The sequence below is a fragment of the Anolis carolinensis genome, chromosome 2 (genome assembly GCF_035594765.1).
Source record: "Anolis carolinensis isolate JA03-04 chromosome 2, rAnoCar3.1.pri, whole genome shotgun sequence".
Lineage (NCBI taxonomy): Eukaryota > Metazoa > Chordata > Lepidosauria > Squamata > Dactyloidae > Anolis > Anolis carolinensis.
In genome coordinates this window covers 143,861,940-143,880,822 of record NC_085842.1, presented here as the reverse complement: position 1 = coordinate 143,880,822, position 18,883 = coordinate 143,861,940, and the positions used below count along the sequence as shown (strand labels likewise).

Sequence of the window (18,883 nt, the reverse complement as noted above, 5' to 3'; positions counted from 1 at the left end):
TAAAAATGAAAACAATTTTAACCAACATAAACCTATCAGGATTTCAATGGAAAGTGTGGGCCTGCTACTGGCCAATGAGATAGTCAAGTTAATTGGGATTGTTGTTGTTGTTTGTTGTTGTTGTTGTTGTTGTTGTGTGCCTTCAAGTCATTTCAGACTTTGGGCGAGCCTAAGTCTAAAATTATTTATTTATTCATTTACTACATTTATTTATTACATTTATATCCCATCCTTCTCACCCTGAAGGGGACTCAGAGCAGCTGTATGTACATAGAATATATTATATTATTAGCATTGCACCATATTAGCATTATATATTACTATATTGAACTATACCACTATACTGTAATATTATATGTAATATATAACGTATAATTAATATTATTATATGGTATTATTAGTATTAAATTGTATAACATTATAATATTATTATCAATATTATATGTATATACAATATATTATATTATTTAAAATGATATAAAATATTATATTATAAAACTGAGGGCGGGGGCCAGGTAAATGACCTTGGAGGGCCGCATCCGGCCCCCGGGCCTTAGTTTGGGGACCCCTGGTTTGGACTAATATGAAAAGATACAACTAATAAGATCATAGACAGAAATACAAATAAAAACAATTGCAGCATTAGGAAGAATCAATTTATAGAGCGATTCCCCTTGAAAATTGCAGAAGAAAAAATAAAATTGCACCTGTGAGCTCTTACATATGCAATTCAGAAGGCAATTTCTTTCTTGCTGTATGAGTATAAATAAATTGCTTGTCCAAGTACCATCTCTGTTCTCTCATTCAGTCTTCAGTGAATTTTTAAAAAAATAGGAACAAATAAAAACTTCTGTAAGCGCTGTTTATACTGTTCGTTCTTGGCACCATTTGCTATCCAGTTATGATGTCCACTTTTGCAACTGGACACTGGATTCTTTAAAATACATCAACTAAAGAAAATCACTTAGATAACATAACCAAGGCTGTTTTTGCAGTCAAAGCAGCAGCACTTCTGCATATAACTCCAACAAATTACATACAAAGTAATTTGACAGTTAATATTAGATACAATGTAGAAATGATGGCCATTTTGTGATTTGAACCCTTCCAAAAACAAGTGAAGGGTTTGCAGGATGGAATGGATAAATCTTTATCCACTTACAGTAAATGCTCCTTCTCCAAAACTGCTACTATGGAAGAGCAGGCATAAAATGTAAAAAAAAAAAAAAAAAGTACCTATAAACTGTTTTCTTTGTGTCTAGCAGCAGCTCTAGAAGAATAATTCTAGATTGGAGCTGTGGCATGAAGATAATTCTTCCCTCCCAACTTGCAGCCTTTATTCCAATCATTCCTCCTCCTTCCTCATGACTTCCTTCCTTTCCAATCAGAAAGAAACACTAGGCACTGTAACAATGAAACTCCTAAATGACACCTGGTTTTGTTATACAGTTTTTCTCTACATAACATCTTTCCTAAGGAGTTTGGTTTTTAAGTGAACTAGGAAAAATATGATTAAAAACACGCCTCTCATTCCATTCCAATGTGTTACAGATCTATTTTTGTCTAACTGCAACTGCAGACCAGCCAAACAGTAAAGTTCCTTTAATGAAAAACTCACTTGCTAGCAACAACAGTTTTCACTAGATAAATAAGAGAGGCTTTCTCTGCTGACTGCAATATGGAAGCAAAAGTCAAAGGGAAATATATTTTCTGTACTGTGTGATTTACAGTATCACCCTTCAAGTTTCTGCAATCCTGTTGAAATCCCTCTGAAGCTTGACTTCTTTGTGATACAGATCAAGCCATTCTTCAGCATTTGCATGCACAAACTGTTGCCTACAAGAGTAACCTCTCTAAGGAAGATCAAGTATAGTCCTAGAATGCAAGCAGACTAAATTTCCAGCCTTTGACTCCTCCAGAGTTTAGTCTAATCTTTTTTTTATCTCTGTACCAAAATGGTACAATATTATTTATTGCACCAACCCTGAAAAATGTGAAACAATCTCGTTTTTCAACACTAGAATTTGTGTGCTTTTGCTATTTGTCTGTCAAGATTCATGGAGTGCCTTCTATTAATTCAGGACAGAATGTAGGTGAGCGCCATTTGTAAACTACGTGCATCATGCAACTTAATTTATATTGCAGTTTTCCATTTGAAATGATAAATAAAGGCAGTTCTTTATGTCAAAGATCATCTAATTCAAATCTGTTCTAAAGATATGGATCCATAACAAGGAAGAGCAGAATACCTGAAGTTATCAGCAACAATAAACACATGGGTTACCTTAGTCACTATTGATCCCACTATGATGAAATACATTGTTTGTATCAAAACTAGTGTAATAATGTCTAATCATACAAATCAATTAGTACATGTAAATTTTATGCAATCTGGGATAAGATCCAATATATTTTAGTACAGTATAAATATGCTCCTGAGCAGTTACACTGGATTCCATAGCTGGACAGTTCACTGTGTAAGTGGAGCTAAGGCAATAACTTGACATGATTCATATCAATTAGCTGCCCAATTACCAAGTTAAATGAGAGTAAGCAATTGAGAAGGTTCAATGTTGGCTTGTAGAATGATTGACTGAAATAGGAACTGTACCTAGGCAATCTATGAGAAAGTTTAACCACAGGCAATATGGAAGCTGTAACCCTACTGTGCATTATAGCACATGTTGATTTTATATTCATATTACAGATTTGGGATGAGTTTAGCATAATCCTTTCAGTGTCTCAAATCTCCCAGACAGGTGACGTTGGAGATTTTAAAAATCAACTGGCCAAGACCAAAATAATATCACCCTAGCCTCACAATCTAGTTCTTGAAAGGGATGTAATACCCATGATTTCTTTTATCGAATTTTTAAAATCAGAATATTCCTTCTATTCATAACATATTCCTTCCTGATCAACTGTCAATGAATCTCACATAATAAGTGCTATGTTAGATTCCCAGTTTCAAGTTTCCATTCCAATCTGTTTCAAGTTTCAATTCCATGGATCTTGAAAATTAAAATGCAAGAACAACTACAAATATTTACAATAAATTAATCTTAAGAAAATAAAATCTTTATAAAATCTTTATAATTGCTTCCTGAGCAAATATGTACAGTACACCACAAAATCCCAGTATTTGATTCTTTATAGATTTCATGTGCACCATTTTCAGACGGTTTCACCCTATAGCTCCAAAATCTGTTATCTGGCGAACAGACTGATGGAAATTTGATCTCACCAATTCCTATTGAAATTTTCATCCTTCATCGCTTTCACCAGCCAGTCCCTTTCCTTATCGTCATCCTCTTTGTCATCAGAGTCACTCATGTCACTAGAATCTGCAGCTAGGAGACGGGAATAATTAATTCTTTTCTGACGTGGTAACCTGGACTGGACAATCAAGAACAAGACCAACCAGAGTACTAATGCAATGGAGCATGCCCTGTAGAGCACTGGTAGGCCAAAGCTGTTCACAACAAACCCCCCTGCAAAGCTGCCCAGGCTGGCCCCACATCCACAAGAAAGGCCCTGCAAGACCAAATGCAGAGACCGCTCTGTGCCAGGAGTGGCAATGTCATTCGCAAGCATGTTCACAGCCCACCATAAGGCGCCATTGCTGAAGGCACAGAGTATCTGTATAGGCAGCACGGCCCAAGGACTCCACAGGAATGAATAGTAGAGTAGCTGTGCTGCCAGGCAGCTCAAGCTCAAGGCCACTGTTCCGCTGCCCGAAAGAGCCCTCAGCAACTTGCTTTTGAAGATGTTGAGGAAGATCTCGGCAACCAGTCCTATGGCAATTGAGAGGCCCATGTACAACTCACTGCTGCCTTGGTCTTGCATTTGCCAAAAAAGGAAGTTCTGCACAGTTGACCCAATGGCCCCTGTGAGGAAGACAGTGACAGCAGACAGGATGGTCCGGCCATCGTTCCCAATGAGGTTCAATGCTTTGAAGGTTTTATTGACATGTTCTGTTTTCTTGGACACATAGATGGGAAAGAAGACACTCACAAGTAAAGCTAAAGTTATCAAAGAGGCATAGCCATAAAAATGTACTGCAAAACGTGGGGTGTTGGTGATCACAAAGCAACTCAGCTGATCCACGAATACTGCAATGCTGCAGACTCCTAAAGAGGCACCCGAGTAACTCCAGATCCAAAGATTTTCGTATTTGTCTGCTGCATCCACAAAGTCAAGGTACTCAAAGAGGCTGTCATCGACCATCCATCCAAGAGGGGCAGCCAGGAGCTCCCAAAGCACAACTGCCCCTAGCACCATAAGAAAGATCTGATGCTCGCCATCCAAGAAAACAGGACCTTGTAACAAATCAGAATTCCCATCTTGCGCTCTTTCCCAGCGCCCTGACAGGTTTTTCAATTCATATGGTGTCTCTGTGAGGCGTATCAGGGCTGTGTGAAATGTGGAGTTAGCATTTTCCTTTGAAGAATTATTTCCCATAGGATTCTTTTTTATATTCATGGTGCCAGTATTTGGGTTTCTGTTTGTCTTTGTGGGCTCACTCAAAGTAGATGCCTCTAATATTTGTTCTATCAGGTCAGTTGTGTTCTTAGAAGTAACTAATGTTACATCAAAAGGCCCATCAGTGAATCGACGTCTGTCTGTATCAGCACCACTGACTCCACTGCTGATCATAGAAGGGATATTTGCAGAGGAATGAAAGTTGATTGGTGTATATGTTTGTCTTGGTTTACCAGTAGTCACCAGGTCCTCTGAGAGCTTTCCATGTGCTTCCACTGAGAGGGTTTTGTTACTAGAAACTAGCTTAGTATTCACTGTATTCACTGTACCCAGGCTACTTCCACTTATATCAGGCACTTGGGTTGCACTTAACAGCTTACCTGGATGCTGGCTCATATTACAATACATATAGACAATGTCCATGTCCAATGGTGGGACCAGAGTAAGAAGCAAACCTGCTCCAGCTGAGCCCAGCAAAGATCCACTGATAAGTACTTTTCTTTTATTGTGCGTTTTTGCTAGGTAGGAACATAATGGGGCCCAAATGGAAGTGATTAAGTGCTGCATTCCTATTACAATCCCTACTAATGGTGCTGTCAGTCCAAGCTGCCGGAAGTACAAAGTTAAAAAGGGAATTGTGCAGGCATTTCCCGCACCATAAAGAAAGTGGAACAGACCGGCAAGAGTTAGTGCTTTGTTCACGTCCCACTGGTTATTTGTGCTCATAGCGTCAGGGACAGGTTTAACTCCCAATTTTGTCCTGCAAATTAATAAAGAAATACTAGTTAATATTGTATAAACTATAGACATGTTAGAAGAAACATTTTCTCTGGCTGGAGCTAAAAATACAATATGAATAATCAAATTAGGACAGCAATGATAGCCTGATGTGAACCAGATTAGTACAGAATTAATCAGAACTGCAAAGGGAAGAGGACAAACTGGTGAGAAGAGTGGACCTTTGCACCTATTTCATTTAATGCAGACTTTTGCACCACATGCAGGGTTTTAGAAACCTTCATATGCAAGCCAGCAGAATGCAAGCCCATAAAATGTTCTTATGCAAACCACCCTGTTTCCCCAAAAATAAGACATCCCCTGAAAATAAGACCTAGTAGAGGTTTTGCTGAATTGCTAAATATAAGGCCTCCCCTGAAAGTAAGACCTAACAAAGTTTTTGTTTGGAAGCCTGCCCGCCAAACAGAACACCAGAGCATGCAGAATTGGTAAATGTACATACCATAGATTGTTGTACATGGAAATAATGGTAGCAACAAGAAATTCTTGATAAGATTCATAGTTTGTCTGGTTATGCTGGTTTGTGATGACAACTATTGTACAGTATATAATAAATGTTCATTTTTTGTTCAACAATAAATGTGAATAATTATTCATGGAAAAATAAGACATCCCCCGAAAATAAGACCTAATGCATCTTTGGGAGCAAAAATTAATATAAGACACTGTCTTATTTTCGGGGAAACATGTTAGCATAGTGTCCAAAGTTTTACCCAATCAGCCAGTAACACAATGATAAATTTTCAAAAGAACTCTGTTTTAGACACAGGGTTTTTTAAAACAGTGTTCATATAACCTTAGGCTACAAACTATGCTGACCGATTATTTAATTATATACTTGAAATGTATTTATTTATTTTATTTACTATATTTTTACCCCACTCTTCTCACCCCAAAGGGGACTCAGAGAGGCTTCCAAATTGGCAGCAATTCAACACCATACACACAAAAACATACAAATAAAATAAACACATACATTAAAATCTGTAAAAAATAAAAGCCACAACATATTAATACATTAAAATCAACTGTTTGAACCACACAGATCCAAAGACCTAATGCCAGATAACTTCCAATAAATAATAAAATACATATAACTGTAATTATGTTAAACCCCGGACTTCAGGATTGAAGTCTGGCCCTCAAACCACTACACTATGCTGAATCTTACTTTGGCAGATAATTTTACAGGATCTATTTACTACCAACTGTGTGAAAAATCATGAGTCAAACCAGTCAAACCAGGAAGTGAACAACACAAAGTTTCTAGAGTAGTCATTAACAGGATATTGAACAAGTCTCATGTATCTATATCTATATCTATATAGGCAGACAGACAGACTGACAGACACATGCATAATATACATAGCTCTATACAATAGGTGGGAGCCCAATCCTGAACTTTAACAACACAATTTCATTGTCTCTTTATATGATTTCAGGAAGTGAGTTTCCAGTACTATCATTTTGGCGTTTACTTTTTTTTTTTTTTGTGTGTGATGATGACGACGTTTATTTATATCCTGCTTTTTCACTCCACAAGGAGACACACTTCAGGTCCAACAAAGAAACTATCAGCACTGGTTAGCCAAACTAGAAAGCAAGTCCAGGGTTTCTTTAAAACTGATTATATTTGTTTATTGTTTTAAAGGAAGTACTTCTGGCATTTTGTGTGGTCAAGATACAGTATTCTTATGGCATCCACAATGTCTACATTTTTGACTGAATGACATATTAAACATGCAGGAATATTTAGTGAAGCATTCATAGTACAAATAAGCGGCATTAATTATAGCTATCCTTCATGCTGAGAGAAGTCGCTAAAAAACTTCAATACCATTAGGTATGATTTCCCTTAGGGTTGCCAACTATTCATACTTTAGGAAAGTTTTGTGTACTCCCTAAACCTAAAGCAAACTTGAGTTTGCAATTTTTTTTTTACTAACAATAGCATTATAAAATGCCCCTAACAATTTCAAACATGTCTGTTTAATATGGATTTATAACAAAGGTTTTTTTTAGAAACAATCATTTTAAGTGGGGGAAGAGAGACTGAGCTTTATTTAATCTATCACTGTGTGTCAATGTGCCTTGAAATTGCTTGCCAACTTATGGCAAATCCATGGATTTCATAAGAATTTTCTAAGCAAGGAAACAACTTAGAGGTGGTTTGGCCATTTCCTTCCTCTAAAACAGAACCTGCAGCACTTGATATTCATTGATGGTCCCCCAATCCAAGTAGTAAAGGCTGATCCTGCTTAACTTCCAAGATCAACAAGGATCTGGTGCCTTTAGGATAGTTAGGCACACTCTAACTGTCATTATGATGTGAATATTAAGATACAGCTGCTACAGCAAAAAAAACAAAAAACAACCCCCCCCCCCCCACAAAACAACTATGATAAAGATACATCTATGACCATGCTTGAGAACTCCTGATCCCTAGTTATAAATGCCCAATTCCTAGCTTCCATAATAATACTTTATTCTTTGCACTTTATTCAATACCCGGCCCTACGATTCACTGCTACACTACCCCATGCCAGTCCTTTTATAGTCTGGTCATGCCCATTGGTTTTGTTGAGTATTGTTTTGATTGAGTTTTAACATTGCTGTTTTATACTCTTATATTCTATTGAGTTGTGCTTTTATCTGGATTGATATATTTGACTAAGTTTTTATTTTAGTTGTGTTTTTGCTTTGATTGATTGTTTTATATTGTGTCTGTGGGCATTTTGTCCCATATGTAAGCTGCCCCGAGTCCCTTTGGGGAGGTGGTGACTGGGTATAAGAATAAATTTATTATTATTACTATTTTCCGGAATTCCAAAATTCCAAAATACTCAAAAATCTCAAATTGGTTGAGACAAGAGTGTTTGCTTTGTGATGGCTCCATGTTCACAAACTTTGTTTGTTTTGTTGTCTGTGACCCTGAACAGAAGATTTCACCTCACTTTCTGTCCCTGTGATCATTGGATTTTGAAAAAAATAGCTTGTTGTGTGAACAAGGATTGGTGAGAAAGCTTCAGTGGAGACACCTTTCCCCATGAAAACTCTCTGGGGCCTCAATTCCCTTTTCCAAGGGGTAGATTTCTCTCACTTCCTGTTGTCTTACCCCTATTCTTAAGGAACCATGATGGTGCTGGACCGCTGACCTGAAGATTGATAGTTTGAATCCACAAGATGGGGTAAGCTCCTGTCTGTCAGCTCTAGCTTGCGGGAACATGAGAGAAGCCTCCCAGCAAGATGGTAACACACCTGGGCATTCCCTGGGCAATGTTTCTGTAGATGGCCAATTCTCTCACATCAGAAGCGACTTGCAGTATGTTGTCAAGTTGCTTCTGACACAATTTTTTAAAAAATTCTTAACTATGAGTGGTTTATAGGTCGAATGTCTGTAACTCAGGGACTGCCTGTACAGGGTTTCCCAAAAGTCGCCATAAAGGTAAAGGTAAAGATTTCCCCTGACGTTAAGTCCAGTCGTGTCCGATTCTGGGGGTTGGTATTCATCTCCATTTCTAAGCTGAAAAGCCGGCGTTGTCCATAGACACCTCCAAGGTCATGTGGCCGGCATGACTGCATGGAACACCGTTACCTTCCCACCTGAGCAGTACCTATTGATCTACTCACATTTGCATGTTTTCGAACTGCTAGGTTGGCAGAAGCTGGAGCTAACAGCGGGCACTCACTCCTATCCCTGGATTCAAACCTGGGACCTGGGACCTTTCGGTCTGCAAGTTCAGCAGCTCAGCGCTTTAACACACTGAGCCACCGGAGGCTCCTAAAGTCGCCATACATAGGAAAAATGGGAAATTGTAGCTAAATGTACCTTTATTTACAAAATAGTCATTACAAAATATTTTCTACATGGTAACTAGAATCATAGGGTTGGAAAAGACCACATAGGGCATCTAGTCCAACTCCCCCGCTAAGCAGAAAAAGGACAATCAAAGCACCCCTGAGAGATGGCTACCCAGCCTCTGTTTAAAATCCTCTAAGAAAGGATCTTCCAGCACACTCATAGGCAGAGAAAGTATACAAAGTATCTGAAAGTATACAAAACAAAATATATAGAAATGATACAAATATATATGACATATTTGATACATATAAATAAAATATTAAAGTTATAACACAACATATTTAAATTATAAAGTATCTAATAATATAAAATATGAATTTAGTAGTAAAGTTGGCTGTCATTATAGTCCCTTACCCCCGACCTGTGTTCCCACAACCAGACCACAGTTCAGATTTTATAAAGTGGCAACCTCTAAGGCAGCAGGAGATATTTGCCATCCACATGGGAGACTCGACAAAAAAGGACTATGTTTTATTTTTAATTAACTCCTCTGTCAAGGAAGCTTTCCCCAACCAGGACTTGCCCCCAACGGGGCTCTAAGGCCCCACCCGCACTTCCTTCCTCCCTCCCTCCCTCCCTCCCTCCCTCCCTCCCCGACTGCCAAAGCAAGAGGGGCCTGGCAGCCACAGCCCTCCTCTCCAACCCTAACGCACCTCGGGGAAGTTGCCATGGCAGCAAGCGGCGCCGCGCGCCTCTCTCGCACTGAGCTCTGCAACGAGGCGCACGCGGAGCCTCATCCATCCATCCACCACCTGAGCAGAGGGTGGGGGCAGAGAAAGAAGAGACGGAGGGAGGGAGAGGAATGGTTTTCAGGCCTCGCTGTCAACGGGAGGGATTCACTGCGCATGCGGGGCGGAGCACCTGTTCGCGGCAACAGAAGGCCGAGTGCCACGTCGGGCCCCGCCCCTTTCACCTGCTGAGCCCCTCCTCCCACTTAGAATAGTTCTCTGAATGACGTCTCACTGGAATGCTTTCCCAAGGGGAGGGGCAAGCTGTTGCTAGGAGACGGAGGGCGGCCTTGCAGAGAAAGGCCTTCCCAGCCCTGGGAGAGGCCAGGCCTTCCTCTAAAGTCTCTCCTATCTTCAGCTGTTTTCCACCTGAAAGGATGATTCATCAACCCTGTGTTTCCTAGAGTGGATTACTATAATGCACTCTAGCAGGGCTGCCTTTGAAGACGGCTCCGAAGCTGCAGTTAGTGCAAAGGTCAGCAGCCAGCTTACTAACTGGGGCTAGCTATAGGGAGCACACCACACCCCTATTAAAGCAGCTCCACTGGCTGCCAACAAGTTTCATAGCCCAATTCAAAGTGTAGGGCATTACCTACAAAGCCCTACAACAGTGTTTCTCAACCTGTGGGTCCCTAGGTGTTTTGGCCTCCAACTCCCAGAAATCCCAGCCAGTTTACCAGCTGTTAGGATTTCTGGGAGTTGAAGGCCAAAACATCTGGGCACCCACAGGTTGAGAACCACTGCCCTACATGGTTCAGCTCTTTCCTGTCTTTGTAACTGCATCTCCCTCAATGAACTGGCACAGGATCTAAGTGTCTCAAGCGTGGTTGGGCGAAGGAGAGGGCCTTCTCCGTGGTGGCCCCCTGCCCTTGGAACACCCTCCCCAGAGGCTAGCCCCCACACTTCAATGTTTTTGTAAAAACTTGAAAACATGGTGTTTCAAGCAGGCCTTCAAACAGGATTAACATTAGTTCATACCTGAGAACCAGGCTTTGTTTGGGCACATGTTATGGAAATTAATATGACCATTTTATCCACAGCTATTGCTGCATTTTGAGCATTACTGAGTATTTCAATTAATAGAGGTTTTATGCTTTCAAAGTACATCTCTTTTATGTTATTGACATTGTTATTATTTACAATTGTTATGTGTATTACTGTATTTTTTTCACAATATTTTTTATTGTGAGAATAGTGCTTTTTGAATATTAAAAATGGGGAATGGGGGGAAAGGGAAAAAAGAAATTGTATTACTGTATTTTTTATGTGTTTTACAGTGTTTTACTGTATTGTATATACCACTGCACTACCACATGCTTGTAAGCCATCCTGAGTCCCTTTCGGGAGATGGTGGCAGACTATGAAATTATTGTTGTTGTTGGTGGTGGTGGCAGACTATGAAATTATTGTTGTTGTTATTTATCATAGGGTGCATCTGTTGAATAATTTGACATTAATTACCATAACGCAATGCTAAGGGATCATGGAAGTTGGTGCTCTGCCTCACCAAACTAGAGCTCCCAGGATTCTATTTAAATGACCCTTTAACTGAACCATGACAAAGCAGGGGCAAACTGCATTAATTTGAGAGTGTAGATATTCACTCTAGGGTGCACCTAATTCTGTTTGACTCAACTCCAGCTGCTTTGGCTCAATGTTCTGGAATCCTGGAAGCTGGAGTTTTACAAGGTCTGTCGCCTTCTCTGCCAAAGAATGTTGCTGCCGCACCAAGCTTTAAAACTACAAATCCCAGGGTCTCATGGGCACTGAGCCAGGGCAATTAATGTATTGTCAAACTGCATTATTTCCACTGTGTGGATGCACCCATAGCCCAACACTCAAAGCACTTCACTTGGAAGGAATCCTCATTCAGTTCAAAAGGGCTTACTTCCTGATAAGTATTGGACAGTATTAGAAGGCACAGATGTTTTTGCTTGTTTAAATCTAAAGAAGTTGCATTAATCCCTGTTCACCTCAGTATTAGGGGGACACTAAAAAGTAGGAACTTTTTGTCTTTGTGCCTCTGTGAACTCTGAAGTAAAATAATTCTGCTGGGAATTAATATTTTAAAAGCCAGGTTTAGGATCAGCGATAAAAGAAACACAGAGGCCTTTCTGTTAGAACAGCAGTAACTTCTAATCCAGTTTATCGTCCAATAGAAGGTGCTTTCATTTCTCAATAACTAAGGCTAAAGGTAGGGGGAGTCTATGATAAATCTCACAATGCTATATTCATTGCTTTGCACAATAATTACACGACTTCATTAGCTCTGCTGAAGAAATATGGCTTTCCCCTCAGTGGAAGATTTCCAGGTGAGGTGTAGATGGGATGCCTAAATCTGGGCACATTCACACTGATAATATACGACCAAGTTATTCTGATGAGAACCTTTTGATCAGCCTCCTCTCTCAAATCAACAGACACACATGACTTCTTTTGAAAATATTTAATGAATTTAAAGTATTTCATCTTCCAATACGTAATGTGCTACATTTATTTTACAAATAATTTATCGTTTATTTACAAATGTGCATGCTTATTTATTTACAGATGTATCCAGTACAAAATACAAAGCACTGAGTCACAGAACCACCAGGTTTGTAAACATCTACATGCAGCACCATCCTTGGAAAACCAATCAAAAGGGTCATGTAGGACTCACAGAAATGCTGGGCCCTTGTTTTAAAGCAGGCCTGTGTAAACTTCAACCCTCCAGGTGTTTTGGACTTCAGTTCCCACAATTCCTAACAGCCAGTAGGCAGTTAGGATTCGAAGATTATTAATAGCATCTCCAGATTAAATAAAGAATTGGAAGCCAAAGATATAGAAAAGATTTAAAAAAAGACATGATGTACATAAAAGATATTATTTTGAATATAATAATAAACGCTCAAAACTACTGGCAAAAGTAGCATAGACAAAGAGAAGAAGGGTGGTCGGAAGTATCAAGGATAGTAATGGTATCAAATGCACCAAAATGGTAGATAAAATTAAAGCGGTACAGGATTTCTACTCTAATATGTATAAAGGTAAAAAAATGGACACAGCTGAATTGGATAACTATTTGGAGCAAAATTTAGATAAGAAACTAAGTGAGACACATAGTAAGGACATGGAGAAATATATATCACAAGAGGAAGTTAGAGACACAAACAAATTAAGTAAGGGTAAGTCGCCAGATGTAGATGGAATTCCAGCTGAAATTAACAAAACCTATACAGAATTCCTAGTACCTCGATTACAGAGGTTGTTTAACAAAATATTGAGGGTAAATCTCATACCAAATTTATGGAAATATACCAGGATAATACTAATACCTAAACCTGGTAAAGATAAATTATTATTAGACTCTTATCACACCTATTTTGCTAATTAACAAAGATGCCAATTTTTTTGCGGCAATTTTGGAAAATAGGTTAATTTTTATTGTTGAGGATTATGTTAATCCGGACCAATGTGTGTTTGTTAAGGGAAGGCAAATGTCTGATTTGGTATGTAGATTGATAAACATTATAGAGAATGCCAAATTTTGGATATGACATTTGTTTATTTGTTTACTCAGATATTTATAGCTTTAAATGATAAATTATCAATGAAAATGAGGGTGTCTAGAGGGGAAAACAAAAAATAGAATTTGATTTATATTGGTTCTCATCAAACATATTTTAGAAAGCAACAAGGGAAAACAATGCAACCTTGCTGGACAAGAATTTTGGATATTTATTTATTCGTATATTTATGGCAATGGAAATGATACTTGTTCAGGCCTTCATGTTGGGTTTGTGTTTGTAAAATGTTCATTATTTTGTATACTGTTTGCACCAAATGTTGTTAATGTAAGTGTAATAATTTTTTTTTAAAAGGAATTGTGGAGTTGAAATCCAAAACACCTGGAGGGCTGAAGTTTGTCCTGGCGTGTTTTAAAGGCCCTGCCTCAAACAACACTAGCACTATGAGCTTTCAGGGCTATACTATTTCTGGCTCCATCAGATATTGTTTGATCTATATTTTATAAATTCCGTTCTCTCCTCTGAAGCAGATTTATCTATCTTTCAATATCAAGTATATCTCATTACTGAACACTTCATCCCCTTGAGATGAAACCATCTGACCCTACTTCCCAATTACTTAACAGAAGGCAACCAAAGCAGAAAAAGACAAAGTGCAGAGCCCACTGCCATATCTCCAAAATCTGCTCCAAGGGTCTTAGGAAACATCTGAGAGGCCATTTCCAAGCAATACCAAGGGCTGCTAGTGGGGCAATTTTGAATTCAAGGCATAGAGGTTTCTGCTGAAGTGAACTCTAAAATATTGCACTGTGGGCCTACCATATACAAATATGAAGATGCAGTTAGCAGAGGACTGGGGGACATCTACATTGCAGAATTAATACAGTCTACAGCACTTTAACTGCCATGGCTCAATGCTATGGAACCATGGGATTTGTAGTTTTATAAAGTATTTAGATTTCTGTGCCAAAGAGTGGTAGGATGGCACCAGACTACAAATTCCATGATTCCATAGCATTGATCCAGGGCAGTGGTGCCAAACTGCATTAATTCTACAGTGTAAATGAACCCAGACAATGGTCAAGAAAGATAACGCTATCTTAGAGTCATGCTGGAAATAATACCTCCAGTAGCAGATGTACTATAGTATGCTTTGTATATCAGTTGCTTGTGAGCACGAATGGGCAGTTGGCATTGCTCTGATAGCCTGCTTGTAGGCATCCAAGTATTTGGACACTGGATAAAAAGGCTTTGCTCAACCATGGCTTTTACATATTTATGATTAGAAGGTCCCTTGTGGTAATACTGATAATTCTTGATAATTGCCAAAACTTTCCAAAACCATTCCATACTCTCACTTATAGTTTTGAATAAGATTAAAGTTTCTTCTAAGTGTAGAATAGTTCAGTGACTTGGAAAGGATAATGTTGTACACCTCACACCTTCCTGGAGCACAGAGAATTTTGGTGCAGGAAGGATTAATACTTCATGGCTTCAGAGGATTCAAACTGCTTTTTTTAAACCAAAGTTTATATAGAAAACAAGCGCACAATTTTTTAAAATCGTTTTCTACAGAATCTCAGAATACCACTAAAGGGCAAAATGCTATTAAATTTTCCTATGTTAGAATTAATTATTCCATGTTGCTTAAGAATTGGAACTATCAAGATCTCTTGCTAATACAAAATGAATATGGACTCTTCCACTCTTTAACATCAGCACAATATTAGAGGGTATAGAGTACTGAAAGTTGTTTACAAGTGGTATCTGTGTGCAGTTAACTGGGATTAGGAAGACTCTCTGAGATGCTGCAAATGGTGCAGAGAATTAGGCATTACCCTGTTTCCCCGAAAATAAGACATCCCCAAAAAATAAGACCTAGTAGAAGTTTTGCTGAATTCCTAAATATAAGGCCTCCCCCGAAAGTAAGACCTAGTGAAGTTTTTGTTTGGAAGTATGCCCAGCGCCTGCCAAACAGAACACCAGATAATGCAGGATTGGTAAATGTACATACCAGTTGTACATGGAAATAATGGTAGTAACAAGAAATTCTTGATAGGATTCAGTTTGTCTGGCTATGCTGGTTTGTGATGACAACTACTGTACAGTATATAATAAATGTTTATTTTTTTGTTCAACAATAAATGTGAATTCTTCTTCATGGAAAAATAAAACATCCCCTGAAAATAAGACCTAGCACATCTTTGGGAGCAAAAATTAATATAAGACACTGTCTTATTTTCGGGGAAACATGGTATGTTCCTTATGTGGAATTCTTGTCCCAGATCCACTGGTTTCTATAAAGAGATCCTTGGTCAGGTAACGGACTAAACAGCAAATTACTCTCAGTGCCTGTTGTTCTTCTCAGTATCTGAAGCTCCTAACGCAGTGGTTCTCAACCTGGGGTCCCCAGATGTTTTTGGTCTACAACTCCCAGAAATCCCAGCCAGTTTACCAGCTGTTATGATTTCTGGGAGTTGAAGGCCAAAACAACTGGGGACCCACAGGTTGAGAACCACTGCCCTACATGGTTCAGCACTTTCCCGTCTTCATGACTGCATCTCCCTCTATGAACTGGCATAGGCTCTAAGTGTCTCAAGCGTGGTTGGTGGGACGAGGGAGAGGGCCTTCTTGGTGGAGGCCCCCCACCTTTGGAACGCCCTCCCCAGAGAAATTAGGCTAGCCCCCACACTTCCAAAAACATCTGGGGACCCCAGGTTGAGAACCACTGCCCTAAAGAAAAGTGTGTGCAAAGAGAGCCAATAGTGCAGCCAGACTGAAGATATCTAGAGGACTGATTCAAGGATGGGTAAATATTGTCTGAGATGTGGACTAATACATTTAAAAATTGAGTGGCTGTGTAAAACGGACTGATTTGAAAAGGCATGGAGAGCTTTTAGCTTCTTTGTAAGAACTCATTTATTAATCTACCCCTGAACTCACAGACTAGATTTCAAGCCATCTATTCTGATTCATAGGTTTGAAAGATGACCATTATTTTTGTTAGCACTAAACAATCTGTTATTAAAAGGGTTCTAATCTGCTCTTGGTTGCTATTGACATTTTCTCTCTTCAGGTTGTTTGTTTTCTTGTTTGTATTAGGTGCTTACATGTCAACATTTTATAACTGTAAACCAACATTCTTAATAAACAGTTAAAATTGAGAGGGTGCTTAGCGTTGCAAAAATATGCCTGGAGGGCTGTAGTTTCCCTCACCTTGATGTAGCAGCAAGCATACAGTGTTCTGTGAGCTGTCTCCTCCTGCCATACATTGTTAACTATTTTTGAAGAATGAGGCAGAAGCATCATATAATTCTGCCACAGACAGAATCACTGGCCTCTACAGTGATTAGGGTTACACATTTCTTCGTCCATGACACTTGTTGTACTGGTTAGTCATGCATGTTCAACCGCATGGTGAAGGCGCCTGTAAGTTACCAAGTCTTTATTTTTATAAACATTCCTGACATCTTGCTCACAGGAATTTCATTCTGTCCACAGTTGATGCCATTTAGTGCTGTCCAACAGAGTTATCACCACAAATGATCCTGTTCAGTTTCTTGTCCAAAGGCACAAATGTTTCAATTTCTTTTAAGGGTAGCATATTATAGGAATCCCTGCACATGTATGTATAGCAAATTACACTGATGATTTCTAACAACAGAAACCATTGTGTGCTGCTTCATTAACTGAACATCTCCTAATTTATTCAGCACATTAAATGGTAAAGTTATTTTGTGGAGCAGCACGAAGGCAAGTAATAGAGTGTCCCAAATCACTTGCCATAATATTGTAGAATAGTTTTTGGAATCGCACTTGACTGAAGAGAACTGTGATCTTGACTAGGCTCCCTGAGTGTAATGAAAGTTTCTTTAGTATTAGCTATTCCAGTTCCAAAATCGAAACAAAAGCTTTTCTCCACTTACTCTCTGATGGCAGAGAATTGCTTAGAAAGGTACAGCACGGGAACCTTAAATTTTCATACCTTATTACTTCCTCTCCTATCTCCTCCAAATAGAACTATTCCGCTTCTCTGTCTTCTGCTGGACTTTCTTTCCTGCTGAAGATTGGAGCAGTGCTCCCTTGGTTTTTTTTCCTTTTCACCTGGAACCTTTCATGTTGTGTCCCAATTCAGTGAGATCTTCCCAATGAACCTTGACAAAATATTGGGTTTGCTGCAACTGCCAGATGCATCACTGAATAATACCCGCAAAAGTGTTGATGGGTAGTAATAAAGATTTTGGTAGGTATTTGGCTAGTCCTACATCTTCCTCTTCCTGCAAACTGGTCTGTCTGTTTTTTGTCCTTTGCAAGCAGTAGCTAGGTTCCAGGCATGGAAAAACTTCAATACTGTGAAATTAAAAAAAAATGCATTTCATATTAATGGAATATACAAATTGAAGGTCACAATCTGGTATGCTGTTTATCCATTTTGGATACAAAGTTGTTTTTCTCTGAAAACTCCTATGATCCTGGGAACTGGAAATTCAGCCAGTATGATTCAAATTTCAGAGAGATGGAAAAAATGTTCCCATATTCTCTCCACACATAAATTATGCTTGATTTATATCAGACAAAAAGAAACTATTTGGCAATGGTTGAGACTAGTATCAGAGGTAGAAAGTACAATTAAATATCCTCACTATCAAATTACTTTTTCTAATAAATCTGTTATAGGAAGAACATCACTCAGTGAATAAAATATGTGAGTCAGTCAGTCTTTTTTCTATATGGAACATTTAAGGTGTGATAAAAGGAGTAATGTACCAATTAAAACATGCAATAGTAATTTTTCAATACTGAATCTAATAAAATATAAAGAATGATGCTATGAAGAGTAGGAACCAATGTACCACAAATAATACTTTCTCTCCACTTTTCTTAAAGCTAGTTCTAGGGTTGGGTGCATCCCCACCATCCTCAGGAACTGACTTTACGGAGAGGGAGAGAGAAACCTAGAAGAACGTCTATTGAGATATAGAATGTTAAAGAGACTAACCTGATCACATTCTTATAAACTCGTCTGGAGTCTTTGTCCAAACACACAGTGAAGGACCTTTGCTCTGTACTTCTGAGTTTGATGTTTCGTGTTCGAATAGTGTTGGTCACCAACTGAAATAAAATGATGCAAGACACTGAGGTTAGAAAATGCAAAAATTTCCATTTATTCAATTAATTGATATATTTGATAATAGCACTTTGCAGTGATTTTCGGTAAACTATGGAATAAATTCTAAATTGCCAATTGATAAACCAAAAGAAAAGCTCAAAGCTTGGAAGTTATTTTTGGAATAACCGCTCCCAGAATCCAGTTATTGGGAGGTTATGGGAATGCTTGTCCAAACTAATAACTTTTCAAAACCCTGTCCAAGTTGATACTGCACCAGAAATCTCACAGGGCAACTATTTCAGGGGTATCTACAAATAGAATTCACTTTAGCAGTATTTATGAATAGGATCTGCCATTTTTAAAATGTTAGTGTTAACACCTGTGAGAACTGAAG

General features: G+C 38.7%; 2 protein-coding genes and 1 long non-coding RNA gene across 6 annotated transcripts in view; 1 reads left to right on the top strand and 2 right to left on the bottom strand.

Annotated features, from left to right (window-relative positions):
• Positions 1–642: 642 nt before the first annotated feature.
• Positions 643–17,494, bottom strand: mfsd6l (major facilitator superfamily domain containing 6 like). Of its 3 annotated transcripts, none has more exons than XM_008104277.3 (2): positions 17,365–17,494; positions 643–5,242 (listed from the first exon to the last, which is right to left on the bottom strand). In XM_008104277.3, exon 2 carries the CDS (start codon positions 5,206–5,208, stop codon positions 3,241–3,243), a length of 1,968 nt encoding a protein of 655 aa, XP_008102484.1. In that variant the 5' UTR covers positions 5,209–5,242; positions 17,365–17,494; the 3' UTR covers positions 643–3,240. The 3 variants fall into 3 exon arrangements, with proteins under 3 accessions (XP_008102484.1, XP_008102483.1, XP_062826786.1); XM_008104276.3 differs by lacking the exon at positions 17,365–17,494 and adding an exon at positions 9,796–10,057; XM_062970716.1 differs by lacking the exon at positions 17,365–17,494 and adding an exon at positions 9,497–9,643.
• On the top strand, positions 10,155–18,401 carry LOC134296276 (uncharacterized). The gene is made up of 3 exons (XR_010002932.1): positions 10,155–10,345; positions 12,421–12,466; positions 18,267–18,401. It is a non-coding gene; the product is annotated as an uncharacterized LOC134296276 (long non-coding RNA).
• The window catches only part of pik3r6 (phosphoinositide-3-kinase regulatory subunit 6), a 51,680-nt gene continuing 45,098 nt past the window's right edge, over positions 12,302–18,883 (bottom strand). For both annotated transcript variants that reach the window (XM_062970715.1, XM_016991284.2), the window contains exons 20-21: positions 18,379–18,491; positions 12,302–17,729 (exon numbers count right to left, since the gene is read on the bottom strand). In XM_062970715.1, coding sequence (XP_062826785.1) covers positions 17,573–17,729; positions 18,379–18,491 — 270 coding nt within the window. In that variant the 3' untranslated portion in view covers positions 12,302–17,572. The remainder of the gene's footprint in view (positions 17,730–18,378; positions 18,492–18,883) is intronic.

Bases quoted from the DNA above. Each gene is read 5' to 3' on its own strand.
- mfsd6l (XM_062970716.1), bottom strand. From the start codon at position 9,585: ATGTGGATGGCAAATATCTCCTGCTGCCTTAGAGGTTGCCACTTTATA. The intron at 5,243-9,496 runs GTAAGGGACTAT...ATTAATTTGCAG, and splicing joins TGTGGGAACACAGGTCGGGG to GACAAAATTGGGAGTTAAAC.